The 16,592-nt window shown below is 46.1% G+C and overlaps 1 protein-coding gene across 4 annotated transcripts; it reads right to left on the bottom strand.

Moving 5' to 3' along the window:
• Positions 1-2,315: 2,315 nt before the first annotated feature.
• LOC504861 (solute carrier family 7 (cationic amino acid transporter, y+ system), member 3-like) lies at positions 2,316-15,484 on the bottom strand. 4 transcript variants are annotated; one of them, XM_005219653.5, is made up of 12 exons: positions 15,338-15,481; positions 7,661-8,060; positions 6,898-7,056; positions 5,442-5,619; positions 5,124-5,236; positions 4,752-4,974; positions 4,441-4,580; positions 4,234-4,336; positions 3,853-4,049; positions 3,482-3,648; positions 2,888-2,996; positions 2,316-2,722 (listed from the first exon to the last, which is right to left on the bottom strand). In XM_005219653.5, the coding sequence occupies exons 2-12, from the start codon at positions 8,031-8,033 to the stop codon at positions 2,604-2,606; spliced, it is 1,881 nt and encodes a 626-aa protein (XP_005219710.1). In that variant the 5' UTR covers positions 8,034-8,060; positions 15,338-15,481; the 3' UTR covers positions 2,316-2,603. The 4 variants fall into 4 exon arrangements, with proteins under 4 accessions (XP_005219710.1, XP_002695390.2, XP_010813755.1 ...); XM_002695344.7 differs by having other exon boundaries at positions 7,661-8,063; XM_010815453.4 differs by lacking the exon at positions 5,124-5,236 and having other exon boundaries at positions 5,442-5,543; positions 7,661-8,063; positions 15,338-15,484.
• Positions 15,485-16,592: the final 1,108 nt, after the last annotated feature.

The following is a 16,592-nucleotide window of genomic DNA, read 5'->3' on the forward strand; positions in this document are numbered from 1 at the left end:
CCTCTTCTGCAATTTGTCAAAATTTTAAAATGTGCCTTTGACTCAACAGTCCCACATAAGATATACACTATTTTATACATTAATTAAAAACTTGCCCATGACATATACATGGACACTTATCACCTTTCCCAAAGAACCTCCTCTTATCCTCAGGAGCTCACATTGACCCAGGGATCCACAATCGTTGACTTTCTGTGGAGTTGGGGATTTTTTTTGTTTTGTTTTGTTTTGGAGAGTTTTGTTTTGGCTATGTTTTGATTTTGTGGAGTGAGGGTTGTTTTGTTTTCTTGTTGGGGAGGGATTTGTTTTTGGTTGTTTGCAGAGTGTGGGGAATATCACAGTATTTGTATGAAGCAGAAAGTGTGTATGTTAGTCACTCAGTCATGTCTGACTCTTAGTGACCCCATGGACTGCCGGGCCCCTCTGTCCTTGGGATTCTCCAGGCAAGAATACTGGAGGAGGTTGCCATTTCCTTCTCCAGGGATCTTCCCAGGGATCTAACCTAGGTCTCCCACATTCCCAGCAGATTCTTTACCATCTGAGCCACTGGAGAAGCAGAACTCATGCACAAATCCATTAGGTTCTGCTGGAGGCTGTCTTCTCCTAGACAGAATTCACCATTTTTGGGGGCTTCCCAGGTGGTGTTAGTAGTAAAGAATCCACCTGACAATGCAGAGGGGTTGATCCCTGAGTTTAGAAGATCCCCTGGAGGAGGAAATGGCAACCCACTCCAGGATTCTTGCCTGGAAAACCCCATGGATGGAGAAGCCCGGCAGGCTGCAGTCCACAGGGTTGGAAAGCGTCAGGCAGGACTCACATTCTTTAAACTTTTATGTAATGAATGACCTGGCCAATTGTGAAATTTCAAATAAGATGAAAACTTACAGTATTTAAGTTAACTGAAATACTCAGCTGAAATGAACTAAACTGGCCTACAGGCAGGATCTTTGTGGACGTGGAAAACACAGTACAGCTGTACTTCAGGGCTGCTGGCAAACAGATGAGGTGAGGGGAGAAGCTGGTTTGCAGACGCTATGGAAAACAGTATGGAGGGTCCTCAAAAAACCAAAGTAACTACCACAGAACAACAATTCCACTCCAGGTTATATATCTGAGGGAAAAAAATTAACTTGAAAAGATACATGCAGCCCAATATTATTAGCATTATTTACGATAGTCAAGATACAGAAGCAACTCAAGTGTCCACCAAAAGACAAATGGATAAAAAAAGATGTATATGTATGCAATAGAATACTACGAAGGCATAAGAAAGAACAAAGTTCTCCATTTGCAACACAGATGTACCTGAAGGTTATTATACTTAGTAAAATAAAGTAAGACAAATTACTTACATGTGAAATCTAAAAAATAAATGACTCTGTATTAACAAAAGAGAAGCAGAATCACTGATAGAATAAGCTAGTTAGTGGTTACCAGCCAGATGAGAGAAGGGTTAGGGACAAATGTGGTAGAGGATTAAGAGATACAGACTACTGTGTATAAAATAAGCTATGGGATATATGGTGCAGAACAGGAAAATAAAGCCATTATATTAATATATAATTACTCTAAATGAAATACAATCTATAAAATTATGTCACTGTGTTGTACACCTGGAACTAATATAATATTGTAAATCAACTGTACCTCAATCTAAAAAAAAAATGAATGAATGAATGGGTAAAGACAGCCAATGGTGTATTAAAACATTCCAGTGGAAATATAGACATCAAAAATCCAACGTTTAAGAATCACTGTATGATGATATCATCTTCAAAATGAATGATGAATGTGCTAAAGTCATTCAATTTCCCTATTTTATCTGGGTTCCAGCTTTACTGAGATATAATAGTAAATTTAAAATTGTATATATTTAGGGTTTTTTTAGAAAATTTTAAATAAACACACAAAATTGTGTTTCATTTCAACAGTAAGAAAAAGAAATCACAACAGCATCAATTAAAAAAAAAAAAAAGATCTGGATATACCACATGGCTTGAAGGACGTTAGTTCCCCCATCAAGGATCCAACCTGAACCCAGCAGTGAAAGTTCGGACTCCTAACCACTGGACCACCAAGGAAGTCCCTCAACATTTTTTTAATATTTAGGAGCAATTTCCACAGAGTTCTTGGGAAATAAAAACAAAGAGTTAATGAATGACATTAAAGAAGATTAATGAAATGAAGAGTCACATCACAGACAGCTAAATAAACACAGTGCAACCCTTGACACAGTATATAGTTACCCGCATTTTCTTCCTGTGTGGCAATCTATGTGCTTTTGTTGGAAACAGGCACACGATGATACTTCTCCCTGCAGGTTAGTAGTTTATTTATTTTTTTCTGGTTAGCTTGTTGTACTGTCTATGAAAATTCATCTTGCTGCACAGGTATGAGGTATGCACTTTTCTGTACATATCTATCATGCTTTGAAACATTTACTGAAAAACTAGACAACAGATAAGTCATTTCATCCACTAGCAATGAGTAAAGGGCCCTAAATTCACCCCCACCGTCACAGTCCATAGAGACTTAAAGTGCCCCTGGAACCAGCAGATTCTCCAGTGCCTGGAGGGATTCCACTCAGCATCTATGTCCTGTGGTTAAGATGACTCAGCACCTGGGATGTTCTTGTCAAGAGTCTGGAAAGCGGAGGCTGCTGGATGTTGCTCACTGTTCTCCAAGCTGTGTCGGATCCCGTATCCAAAGTATATGATAAACCCTAGGAGGAAAATGAGACGATGAAAAGGAAAAGTAGGAGCTGCACCCAGTTACACATGCCCAAAAGGCCTCCTGTTATGGCGGCCAAGACAGTTTAGGGGAGATGCTGTAGAAGAATATTGGGTCAATCCCTCAAGCAGTCTCTTTATCCTAGAAAACTTCTTACCAATCACATTCCAGACTCCAAATTGGGCCCAAGTCCTAGAGGTCATCTGTATCATCAGGTAAATGTTCACAAAGATGCTCACCAGTGGGAGGACAGGCAGAGCAGGGACCTGTGGGCAGAGTCAGTTCATCCCTGAACACAGCCCAGACGTCTGAAAGGGAGACCTGACCCCAGGTGGGCGAGAAGACCAGTCCTCAGGCTGTGTGTTCAGTGGCTGCTCAGACTGTATATGTAAAGCACATATACAATGTGGACCAGGGAGGTGGTCCAGGAAAGGGTTTTAACAATTCTTCTTCCCTGGTAAAGCAAAGGATGATTAGACAGATTTTTTTTTTTTTAGTATTTCTTTATTTGACTGCACTAGCTCTTAGCTGCAGTGGGTGGGATCGTTCATCTTCGTTGCACTCACATATCTCTAGTTGTATCCTGTGGGATTAGCTCCTTGACCAGGGAGGGAACCCAGGCCCCCTGCATTGGGAGCTCAGAGTTTAGCCACTGGACCACCAGGGAAGTCCCAGTGAAGGATGTTTAGACCTAAAGCACACAGACTTCCTTCACTCAAGGTGGACACTCTGGGCACGTAAGGTCACCTACCTTGAAGTGAAGAGGTCTGAGGCTCTGGGGCTGCCTCCAGATGATGACCGAGACCCCAGTGATGAGCAGCAGCAGCAGCACAGCCACTGTGGTGAGCACGGGGTCTCCAGAGAACACCTGGCTGGGCCACCGGGACAGAATCAGGCTCAGGATGGTCAGCAGGAGAACTGCAAGGGTCAAGGTGGAGGAGAACAGAACAGGTTCGACTCCAGAAGCCAAAGATGTCAAGACCTTGGGTCACACTCCTCCCCAAAACTTCCCACATCATGAAGGCTCATCGTATCTCCAGCATTCCTCAACTGATGAAATACACATTCCCACCTTATCTTGTCAATTTCAGAATACCACTGGAGAGAGATCCCGATGCTCACCAAGCAGTAAGGCACATCCATAGACAATCTGGCCAGAGGTCCGGGTGGGGATGGTGCTGGCAGGGTGACAGAGACTCTTGAGAATCTTTGAGTTTCCCACTTCAGATGCAGTGTTCAAAGGACTTGCTTCAACTACAGACTCCATCTCAGTTTCTTCCTCTGTTTTCTTCTTGCTTAAATTCTCATCTGGTTGATATCTGAATTAGAAATATTAAAGCAATGTTAACAGCAGCCCCTACTCATCCAACTCACACAGCGTATTCCAAATCTCTGCTGCCTTAAACAGAGCAGACATTAAGAAGGCGGCATGAAGCAGAAGACAATTCCCTCCTCATCAATCCCGAGTATCCAAGACCCACCCAAGGTGTCGTGGGGTCTCACCTAAGGACAAGGACAGAAAATTCCACCAGGGAGTAAGCCAGCAGGGTCCCGATGGACATGAGGTCCACCAGGTCACGGAGCTCGAAGAGTAATGCCATGACCCCTAGAAGGAGGGCACAGACAAGGTGGGGAAGGGGAGTGAGAACCCAGGAGAAATATCCAAACTAAGAAAATTAATCAAAGAAGGCATGGCCATTATTTCTTTACCTGCCAGAATTCCAGAAGCCAAGGTGGCCATGACGGGGGTACGGGTGCGGGCGTGGATGCGGGCAAGTCCCCGAAAGAGGAGCCCGTCATCTGCCATTGAATAGATCACACGGGGCATGGGGAACATGGCACCCAGGAGGCTGGGAGAGACAACGAGGACATGTGTGGGGACGTGGAGAAGCAGTAGAGGCCAGGGCATCCACTCCTCGTCTACACGGGGCAAGATTATCTTGCTCTCTTTTTCTCCCATTTCCAAGGGCTGGGATACCTGAGCATCTGACAGTCAATGGGCAGAAACCCGTGACACTGACCTGGATGTAAGAGCACAGAGGGTGCCAACAGCCACCACGTAGCTGGCAGGGCCCCAGCCAATGTGGAGGAAAGCCTGAGGCAAGGGGCTTCCAGTGTGAATCTGGTAGTAGGGCACCATGAGGGTGAGTGAGGCTGAGACACCAAAATACGCCAAAAAGCAGATCAAGAGTGAGATCACGATGCCCAAGGGGATGGACCGCTGGGGATTTCGGGCTTCTTCCCCTGCAGGATTGGAGGAAGTACTGGGTCAGGAAATGTGCCAGGGTGAAAGCACAAAATCCCCTTTCCTGTTGAACCTGCAAAAGAAACCCCTACACCCAAGGGAAGCCCAATCTGTGTCCACACCCTGGATGGGACCATGACCACATTACCTGTAGTAGCAATGACATCAAAACCGACAAATGCATAGAAACACGTAGCTGCTCCTTGGACAATCCCATCAAAGCCAAAAGGCACAAACCCTCCAGCACCCAGAGGGCCTGAGCTATGGTGAGAGAAGGAGCAAGATAGAATGTGGTTGAGGTGTGTTCAGCCATCACTTCTGGACTCTTCCCTTCACACCACTAGTCCTGGGCTCCAGGAGCCCCATCACCTGGATTCATCAGCCCAGGTCTGTTTAGTCTCCACCACGTTCCCATCTCTGCACCCTCCTCCACGTGCATTACTAAGGCCCAGAGAACCCTCCTAACCTAGAAGAATCATTGGATCCAGATATGTTCGGTTTGTAGTCCTCTTCCGTGAGCTTCCAGTTGTGTGGGTCTCCCTTAATGATGCCAGAGATGATGACGAAGCTGAGAACCAAAAGGTTCAAGCCTGTGAACACTTTGTTAACCAGGGCTGACTCACCAGCTCCCACAACCAGTATTCCTGTGAGAAAGATGGAATATGAGACATCCAAAAGTGGTTACGTGGGGCTGGGGTCCTGAGGAGGTGGACAGTGACTGCTCAGTGGATACAGGGTTTCCTTTTGTTGTGATGAACATGTTTGGAGCTAGACCGAGGTGATGCTTACAGAACACTGTGAATATACCAGGTCCCACTGAATTGCACACTTTAAGATCGTTAATTTCTTACTGTGACTATCATCTCCCAGTAGACAGGTCTATAAAATCATTAGGTTGTACATCTTAAACTTATACAATGTTGGATGTTAATTTTATCTGAATAAAGCTGGGAAAAATAATAAAATGGTTGATTTTATGCTATGTAAATTACCTCTTAATTTAAAAACAAAATCTTTGATCTTAATACAGAGGAAGAAACTTGTTGGTCTAAGTGGATGGTTCTCAGCGGGGTGATCTTGTTCCCCAAGCAGTTGGCACTGTCTGGGGACATTCTTATTGTCACAGTTTGAGGGGAGGGCGGGCATCACTGGTGTCTAGTGAGTGAAGGCCAGGGATGCCACTCAACACCCGACAGTGATTTAAAACAACAAAAACAAAACCCAGGGACTTCCCTGGTGGTCCAGCGCTTAAGACTCTGTGCCTCCACCTTAGAGGGCACAGGTTTGACCCCTGATCAGACATGACTGAAGTGACTTAGCAGTAGCAGGGAACAGAAGAGCCTGGCAGGCTACAGTCATAGGGTTGCAAAGAGTTGGAGGTGACTGAAGTGACTTGGCACGCATGCACACAGGGGAACTAAGGAGCTTCCCAGGCGGCACTAGTGGTAAAGAACCTCCTGTCAATGCAGGAGATGCAGGTTCAATCCCTGGGTCTGGAAGATTCCCTGGAGAAGGGAAGGGCAACTCACTCCAGTACTCTTGCCTGGAGAATTCCATGGACAGAGGAGCCTGGCGGGCTACAGTCTATGGGGTCGCAAAGAGTCAGATACGACTGAGAGACTTAGCACATACACATGCATGCACAGGGGAACCAAGATCCAGCATGCATTGCAGCACAATAAAAAAAAAAAAAAATCAAATGCAAAGGACAACTGCCACACTTACGAATGATCTAGCCCAAACTGTCAGTAGTGCCAATGGTGGGAAACAATGGTCTATGTCTCACCTTCCTGTCTCTCATATCCTAGAGCCTTCAATCCAGTTGTAATTCTTCTACCGTTCTTCCATCCCAAGCCTTTCCTACTGCAGGTCCCCACTTCCACACCCCATTCTTCCCATCCTATCTGTGATCCCTGTCTTACCCGTGAGCAGCAGCACCAGGCCCAGTGCAAAAAAGTCTGGGTACTCGGCCAAGAAGTGGGGCACATGCAGAGAAAAAGCTCCCTGTAATGCCTGAGAGATGTGGTCCCCTATCAAGCTGTCAAAGGTGGAGCTCCAGGCCCTGGACACACTGGCGGTACCTGCCGGAGCAGAAGATAGAACATTCATTAGCAAACATTCATTGAACCCCTACCTGGTGTCACTGGATGTCTTTGGGCAGGGGAAGGGGCTAGGGAGAAACATACAAAATGTTCTAATCTCAAAGAGATTCTTTTCACAGGTTGGGAAGAGTAGACTAGGATGATCCACAAAATAGATCAACTGTTTAATGTTAGGAGATCAATGTTATGTGAAAAAAAAAAGGAAAACAGGTCATTGGGAGCAGGAGGTCTGGGAGATGAGGGTTGAAATTTTTGATCAAGTAGCAGAGGGAAATCCCATAAAGGCAACAGCTGAGCAAAGACCCTCGATACGGTGAGAGGATGAGCCTGTGGGCCCTGCCTCCCTCTCACCCACTTTCTGCAGTTCCCTTCCCTTCTTTGTTCTGGGTCCATCCTTTAAAGATAACAGGAGAGAGCTGAGAAGAAGGGAGCTATGAGGTTTGCCTGCTGCTATGACCCACGTCTCCCCACCACCACCAAAGTGGATGGTAGCAAAGTTTCCCATGAATGAGTGAAGACCTAAATCCCTGCTCCCAGTTTCTTCATCTTAAGCCCCACACCTCCCCCCTCCCCATCAACTCACCGATGACATAGGACAATATAAGATTCCAGCCAGTGATGAAGGCGCATAGCTGCCCCACGGTGACGTAGCTGTAGAGATACGCAGAACCGGAGCCTGGTACCCGGGCCCCAAACTCGGCATAGCAGATCCCAGACAACATAGAAGACAGGGAGGCCACCAGGAAGCAGATGATGATCGCTGGTCCAGCTTTATCCTTGGCCACGTCTCCAGCCAGGATGTACACGCCAGCCCCCAGGGTGCTGCCCACACCCAAAGCCACCAGATCGAGGGTGTTCAGACAACGAGACAGGAGACTCTCAGACTTCTCTCTGGGCTCCAGTGGCCTCCGGCGGACCAGCTTCTGACCAAACTGGCAAACAGAGTGACGCAGCATCCTCGATGGAGTTGAGGAGACCACGATCTGCTGAGAAAACAAGACACAAAGTCATCAAGAAGGTCCATCTACCCTTGGCCCTGAGAGTCCAGTTCCACAGAGCAATGGAGTGGTGAGGGGCAGGTGGTATAAAGACATATGGGTCAAGTTCTCCATCTCTGAGTGTTGCTTTCTTCAAACATAAAGAAGACTTTTGATATGTTTCAAAGTTACTGGAAGAGCTGCTTGAAGAGAAGTGAGAGGGAGAAGAATACGTCTCCGTAAACATGCCTCTTTGGCTTGTGGGTTGTTTTGAGCTGAAGGCAATTAAGACCCAAAAGATTCAGAAAAATCTCCTTGCTTAGGCTTAAGTTAGTCTCCCTTAACTGGTCAAAATCATTTAGATTAGGGGACCTACGGCAGGAAGAGAGCTGTTACCAGAGATAACTCTTTATCTCAGGAAGACTTACCTGCAGTGAGTGGCAAACATTAATTTACCAACCTTCCCATCTTCCTGCGGGTTCTCTTCTCCTTGAAGCCCCAGATCCCAACCCACACCCCACCCCCACCCCCGGCCCCCGACCTTCTCCTTAGCTCAGGGGAGCCTTTAAACCTCAGTTGCTTGTCTTTGAACCTCAGCGCGTTTATGGGACTCCCATACATAGGAGTTTATTTAATCTGTCTTATATAAGTTTAATGATTAGAACCTAGAAAGAAAAGCTTCCCACCCCTGCACTGAACAAATGGTGGCAACCCACTTCCAGTATCCTTGCCTGGAAAATTCCATGGACAGAGGAACCTGGTGAGCTATAGTCCATGGGGTCACAAAGAGTCAGACATGACTGAGCGACTAACACACACACACAGAGAAGCAAAATCTTTCAACAAAGAGCCTAGCACACAGTAGCTGCTTAAATGGTATTAGCTAAATGGGTAAGAATGCTGGATTTTTTTTTTTTAATCTTTTGGCCCTGCAGCATAGTTTGTGGGATCTTAGTTCCCTGACCAAGGCTCGAACCCATGCCGTTTTCACTGGTAGCACTGAGTCTTAACCTCTAGACCACCAGGGAGGCCCCAAGAATGTTGATTTTTAAAGCAAAATCACCCAGCTCTGCTGGTTCAAATCTGGCACTGTGATGTGTGGCTTATGTGACTTCCCACAAGCTACATACTGCTGTGTCCTCCTTTCTCCTATAAAACAGGGAGATTAATTATTACCAGCATTATTCCCCCCTTCCCTATTATGTGTGATATGACAGCTGAAGGGACTCAGTGATCAGAGCAATGAAACCAAGTCTGCCAGTAACCAAGTTCACTTGCTGACTCTATGATTCATCTCTCCATCCAAAACTGTATTCCCTTTCTGGTCCCAGTCCTATTCCCCTCGGGGAATCCAAAAAAAGAGGGCTGGGGGTGGGGGAAAGACTAGGGGGAGGAGATTGTTAGGCAATTTGGGATGGACATGCACACACTGCTGTATTTAAAATGGATAATCAACAAGAATCTACTATATAGCAGGGAACTCTGCTATACAGGGAACTCTGCTCAGTGTTATGTGGCAGCCTGGATGGGAGGGGAGTTTGGGGAAAAATGGATACATGTATGTATATGGTTGAGTCCCTTTGTCTACCTGAAACTATTACATTGTTAATCAGCTATATTCCAATAAAAAAGCTTAAAAAAGGAAAAAAGGAGGGATTCAACTCAAAGAGGACCCTGCAGGACCCTTCCGGTACAAAAGTCTCTCCATCCTCTCATTTATTTGTAGACAAAAGATTTAATCTCCAAGGTCTTACCTGGGTTCCAAAATGCAGAGTCCACAGTACTAATTAAAGAAGTGACAGAAACAAAGAAAAAGTAGCACCAAATAGTCTCCAAGGGAAAAACAGCTTGATGTTCTTATTTGTTCCCCAGGCTCTAAGTAAATAACACAGTGCCTCAACCATTGTTTTTGCACTCCTGGAAAGAAGTTGAGGGATCCCAGAGATCCTGATTTGCTAGTTTATCTTGCAGCAACACACAGATCAATCACAATCGCCAATGACCCATTGAGTCACAAAAATGCTGACAGGATGTCTGCAACTGAGATCTTATCCAGAAGCTGAAATCACAAAGACCATCCCTTCTCTGGGCTCCCCAGGTGGCTCAGGGGTAAAGAATCCACCTGCCAATGAAGGACTTCCCTGCCTGGGTCAAGGAGATGCCCTGGAGGAGGAAATGGCAACCGGCTCCAGTATTCTGAATATGTGAACCGTGAACTTCCTGATGTTCAAGCTGGTTTTAGAAAAGGCAGAGGAACCAGAGATCAAATTGCCAACATCCGCTGGATCATGGAAAAAGCAAGAGAGTTCCAGAAAAACATCTATTTCTGCTTTATTGACTATGCCAAAGCCTTTGACTGTGTGCATCACAATAAACTGTGGAAAATTCTGAAAGAGATGGGAATACCAGACCACCTGATCTGCCTCTTGAGAAATTTGTATGCAGGTCAGGAAGCAACAGTTAGAACTGGACATGGAACAACAGACTGGTTCCAAACAGGAAAAGGAGTAAGTCACAGCTGTATATTGTCACCCTGTTTATTTAACTTATATGCAGAATACGTCATGAGAAACACTGGACTGGGAGAAACACAAGCTGGAATCAAGATTGCCGGGAGAAATATCAATAACCTCAGATATGCAGATGACACCACCCTTATGGCAGAAAGTGAAGAGGAACTCAAAAGCCTCTTGATGAAAGTGAAAGTGGAGAGTGAAAAAGTTGTCTTAAAGCTCAACATTCAGAAAACGAAGATCATGGCATCTGGTCCCATCACTTCATGGGAAAGAGATGGGAAAACAGTGGAAACAGTGGCAGACTATTTTTTGGGGCTCCAAAATCTCTGCAGATGGTGACTGCAGCCATGAAATTAAAAGACGCTTACTCCTTGGAAGGAAAGTTATGACCAACCTAGATAGCACATTCAAAAGCAGAGACATTACTTTGCCAACAAAGGTCCGTCTAGTCAAGGCTATGGTTTTTCCTGTGGTCATGTATGGATGTGAGAGTTGGACTGTGAAGAAGGCTGAGTGCCAAAGAATTGATGCTTTTGAACTGTGGTGTTGGAGAAGACTCTTGAGAGTCCCTTGGACTGCAAGGAGATCCAACCAGTCCATTCTGAAGGAGATCAGCCCTGGGATTTCTTTGAAAGGAATGATGCTAAAGCTGAAACTCCAGTACTTTGGCCACCTCATGGGAAGAGTTGACTCATTGGAAAAGACTCTGATGCTGGGAGGCATTGGGGGCAGGAGGAGAAGGGGATGACAGAGGATGAGATGGCTGGATGGCATCACTGACTCGATGGACGTGAGTGTGAGTAACTCTGGGCGTTGGTGATGGACAGGGAGGCCTGGCATGCTGTGATTCATGGGGTTGCAAAGAGTTGGACACGACTGAGCGACTGATCTGATCTGATCTGATCCAGTATTCTTGCCTGGAGAATCCCGTTGACAGAGGAGCCTGGTGGGCTACAGTCCATGGGATCACAGTCAGACACCACTGAGTGACTAAGCAGACTATCATCAGGCACAAGATTCTACAACAAGTCTCACACTCCACCCATCTCTCCACCAAGGATCCTAAAATCTGAAGCTTTCTCCTCCATGGCTTGCAGAGTTGACAAGGAATTGGAACTCTGCTTTGGGGCAGAGAAGGAAATGGCAACCCACTGGAGAAGGAAATGGCAACCCACTCCAGTATTCTTGCCTGGAAAATTCCATGGACAGAGGATCCTTGTAGGCTACAGTCCATGGGGTCGCAAGGAGTCGGACACGACTTAGCGACTTCACTTCACTTTGGGGCAGAAAGCAGATGGAATTCACAGGGAGGGACAGATTGTGGCCCAGCTCAGTCAAAGCATCAAACCAGAGTGCCCTCCCAGCTGCCTAGAGGAAGAGGGAACTAGCCTCCATTCTGGATCAGAAATGGCAGGACTCTGTTTCTTGCTGCTGTGGGGCCTGAAACGTCTCCTCCCTACATGGCTCCACAGGGTTAGGCTGATTCAGAGACCACGAGTCACCGTCAGGGGCTTCCACCCTGATACTCCAAAGTCCAAGGTTAGCATTTTGATTTAGAGTCAGGAAACTCAGTAGAATTTTGGCTCCTCAAACACTCCTGTGGAGTCATATACTCCTCTGAACCTGCATTGCCTTCTTGCTCAAATGCTGCTGCTGAATACTTTAGCCCTGTTTGCAGGAATACAAATGGTGCAGCTGCTCCTGATAAAGTATGTTTTTTCCAGGGACTTTGCTGTCTGTCCAGTGGTTAAAAGAGTCCACCTTCTAGTTCAGGGGATACAGGCTCAATCCGTAGTCAAGGAATAAGATCCCACATGCCCTGCTGTGTAGCACAACCAAAAAATAAATTCAGTCAGTTCAGTCGCTCAGTGACCCCATGTTGTGTCTGACTGTTTGTGACCCCATGGACTGCAGCAGGCCAGGCCTCCCTGTCCATCACCGACTCCCGGAGTTTACTCAGACTCATGTCCATCGAGTCAGTGACGCCATCCAACCATCTCATCCTCTGTCGTCCCCTTCTCCTCTCGCCTTCAATCTTTCCTAGGATCAGGGTCTTTCCCAATGAGTTCATTCGAATCTTTCTTTAAAAAAAAAAAAAGTATGGTGGTCCCTTCAAAAACTAAAAATGGATTTATCACTATGATCCAGCAACTTCTCCTATGGGTGTCTACCCCAAAGAACTGAAAATAAGGTCTCAAAGAGATATTTGTACACCTATGTTCATAGCAGCAGTATTCACAGTAGCTGAAAGATGGAAGCCTCCCAGAAGTTCATCCTCAAAAGAATGGATAAACACTATACAGACAATGAAATATTACTCAGCCTCAAGAAGGAACTCTGAGAAGGCAATGGCACCCCACTCCAGTACTCTTGCCTGGAACATCCCATGGACGGAGGAGCCTGGTAGGCTGCAGTCCATGGGGTCACTAAGAGTGGGGCATGACGGAGTGACTTCACTTTCACTTTTCACTTTCCTGCATTGGAGAAGGAAATGGCAACCCACTCCAGTGTTCTTGCCTGGAGAATCCCAGGGACAGAGGAGCCTAGTGGGCTGCCATCTATAGGGTCGCAGAGTCAGACATGACTGAAGCAACTTAGCAGCAGTAGCAGCAGCAAGAAGGAACTAAAAAGAGCCTCTTGACGAAGGTGAAAAAGGAGAGTGAAAAAGCTGGCTTGAAACTCAACATTCAAAAAACTAAGATCATAGCATCCAGTCCCATCACTTCATGGTAAATAGGTGGGGAAACAATGGAAACAGTGACAGACTTTATTTTCTTGGGTTCCAAAATCACTGCAGACTGTGACTGCAGCCATGAAATTAAAAGACACTTGTTCCGTGGAAGAAAAGCTATGACAAACACAGACAGCATATTAAAAAGCAGAGACATCAGCTTGTTGACAAAGGTCCATTTAGTCAAAGCTATGGTTTTTTCAGTAGTCATGAATGGATCATAAAGAAGGCTGAGCACTGAAGAATTCATGTTTCGAACTGTAGTGCTGTAGAAGACTCTTGAGAGTTCCTTGGACAGCAAGGAGATCAAACTAGTCAATCCTAAAGGAAATCAACCCTGAATATTCATTGGAAGGACTGATGCTGAATCTCCAATACTTTGGCCACCTGGTGTCAACATTGGAAAAGACTCTGATATTGGGAACGGTTGAGGGCAGGAGGGAACAGCAGAGGATGAGATGGTTGGGTGGCATCACCAATTCAATGGACATAAGTCTGAGTCAACTCCGGGAGATACTGAAGGACAAGGAAGCCTGGCGTGCTGCAGCCCATGGGGTCACAAAGAGTTCGACACAACTGAGTGACTGAATAACAACAACAAAGAATAAACAGGAAAGGGAATTCTCTGGTGATCCAGTGGTGGAGACTCTGGGCCACCGCTGCAGGGGACACAGGTTGGATCCCTGGTCTGAGAATTAACATCCCACGTGCTGGGCGGTGCAGTGGGGGTAATGAGGGGGTGGGAAGGAAATTCTGACACAGGCTACAACATGGAAGAACCCTGAGAACATTATGCTAAGTGATGTTTGCCAGGCACTAAGACAAAAGTTGTATGATTCCACTTCTATGAAGTACCTAGTTAAAGTTACTTGACTAGAGACAGAAAGCAGAATGGTGCTTTTCCAGGGTCTGGGTGAGAGGGGAATAAAGAGTAATTGTTAAGGGAGGACATGTTTCAGTTTTACAAGAAGAGAAGAGCTCTAGAGATGGGCTGCCCGGTAATGTGACTATACTTAACATTACTGAACTGAAAGCCTAAAAATAGTTAAGATGGCAAATTTTACGTCACACGGTATTACGTGTATTTCTGTTGTTGCTTAGTTGCAAAATCACGTACAAGCCCATGGACTGTAGCCCATCAGGCTCCTCTGTCCATGGGATTCTCCAGGCAAGAATACTGGAGCGGGGTGCCATGCCCTCCTCCAGGGGATCTTCCCAATCCAAGGATCGAACCCACATCTCCTAATTGGCAGGCGGATTCTTTGCCACTGAGGCACCTGAGAAGCCCCTACGTGTATTTTTAAAATGTTTAAAAAAATTCTGCCAATGATAAATAATAGAGCCAGCTTCACAGAACTGCTGGGTGTAAGGAACCTGAAAGTGGTTTAAAGTAAATCACCACACAGCCCTCCTCCATAGGTACCAAACGCTAGACGATTAGGTCCCTTATAGTTGCCCCAAGATCCATAGAGGAGGAACCTATAGAAATGGACAGTACACAGGAGACTGAAATCAGTGGCCCACGTGTCATAAATCCAAATAACAGCAATCTTCACTAGTGTTTAAATACCAGTGAAAAAATTAGTCTAAGAGCCTCCAGATCTGATGCAATCTCCTCCCCTGCCCACCTCTCCTCACACAAGCCTATCAACTCCTAACTCCTTCTGCTCTCATCTGGAAAATGGGTCTTTCCACCCTCCAGCTGGAGCCAACTGCACACGTGGGTGGATTGAAGTGGTCTCCTTAGGTGAGGATTCAGTCGTTTTCGACTGTCTGCGACCCCGTGGATTGTAGCCGGCCAGGCTCCTCTGTCCATGGGATTCTCCAGGCAAGAGCACTGAAGGGGGTTGCCATTCCCTTCTCCAGGGATCTTCCCAACCCAGGGATGGAGTGGTCTCCAGTGTCGCCTGCATTGGCAGGCAGGTTCTTGACTGCTGAGCCACATGGGAAGCGCTTAGGCTTTTAGAAGGTCTCTTTAGGAGGATCTGAACTCAGCACCCAGTCTCCGACAGAAGAGGGGGTGACCCAGGACTTACCAAATCTTAGGAGCAGAGCCTGGAGCACGGATATCCGTCAGTGCGGTTGAGTTTAAAGCTGTGTAGGGTTGGAGCTGATAGATCTGGAAAAACCAAACCTGGGAACCCTCCCACAACAAAAAGACAATTCTTAAGCCCTGGGTGGGGATGGGCGGGGATGGGAGGGGCAAATCTGCAGTGGTGCAATCAGCCACTTCTCTTCTGAGCTTGCCCTCAGGGGACAGTTCTGGGATTCTTGAGTCTGCAAGTGGTAAAAATACACAGAACGTAAAATTTAGCCGCTTCAGTCGTGTTAAGTACATTCACATCTTGTGCAATGGAACCCCAGGACTTTTTTTCATCTGGCAAAATGGAACCTCTGTCCCCATTCAACCACAATTTCCTCTTTCTCCTCCACCAGCTCCTGACAATCTCATTTCCACTCTCTGTCATTATGAATCTGACCACTCCAGGTGTTTCGTTTAAGTAGAATCACTTAATTTCACTTACCAATATGTCCATAAGATTCACTCACACTGTAGCATGTATTAGAATTCCCTTCCGTTCTCTTTTTTTTTTAGCTGCCGGACACCTGGCATCTTAGTTCCTCAACCTGGGATCGAACCTGCGACTCCTGCTTTGGAAATTTGGGAGTCTTAACAACAGAACCACAGAGAAGTCCCCCCTTCTATTTTTTAATGCTGAATAATACTCTAGTATATGTGCCTGCCCCACCGGCTTATCCATTGTTTGATCATGGGCACTTGAATTGCTTTCATGCTTTACTTACTGTGAGTAATGCTGCTCTGAACGTGGGTGTACAAGGCACCAGAGTGTGCTTTCAATTCTTCTGAGTATTTCCTCATAGGTAGAATTGCTGGATTGTATGGTTCTAAGATTTTTATATCCTGTGATGGAGAAAATGTTCACATACTGAGGTATGGGGGAGTCGATTTGGTTTATACATGGTTCAGCCTGAACTTTATGTGAACTAAGACAGCCTGTCAGACTCTCACAACACATCAGCTTTAACTGTTGGAGTAAAGAATGTCTGTCCTGCATGTAAAGATGGACCCCCTCTTCTCATGGTGTCCATGTTGACACTCTCTGGAAGATAAGGTTTCCTTCCCAGACCCCAGGGTCCTGCTGTCTCACTATCTGTGTACGAAGTCTGTCTCTTAAGAAAGCTTGAAAGAACATACTCTGTCATGTGTGATGTGTGTTCTTTGCTTGGATGAGGTGCAGGATTGTGCCAGACACCATGTTTCAATGGAGC

This window comes from Bos taurus, chromosome 18 (assembly GCF_002263795.3).
Source record: "Bos taurus isolate L1 Dominette 01449 registration number 42190680 breed Hereford chromosome 18, ARS-UCD2.0, whole genome shotgun sequence".
Taxonomy (NCBI): Eukaryota; Metazoa; Chordata; class Mammalia; order Artiodactyla; family Bovidae; genus Bos; species Bos taurus.

Coding starts and splice junctions, on each gene's coding strand:
- LOC504861 (XM_005219653.5), bottom strand. CDS start 8,033: ATGCTGCGTCACTCTGTTTGCCAGTTTGGTCAGAAGCTGGTCCGCCGG. Junction 3,649..3,852: donor TGGATGTGCCTTACTGCTTG/GTGAGCATCGGG, acceptor TGACCCTTGCAG/TTCTCCTGCTGACCATCCTG. Junction 2,997..3,481: donor TCAGACCTCTTCACTTCAAG/GTAGGTGACCTT, acceptor CTCTGCCCACAG/GTCCCTGCTCTGCCTGTCCT.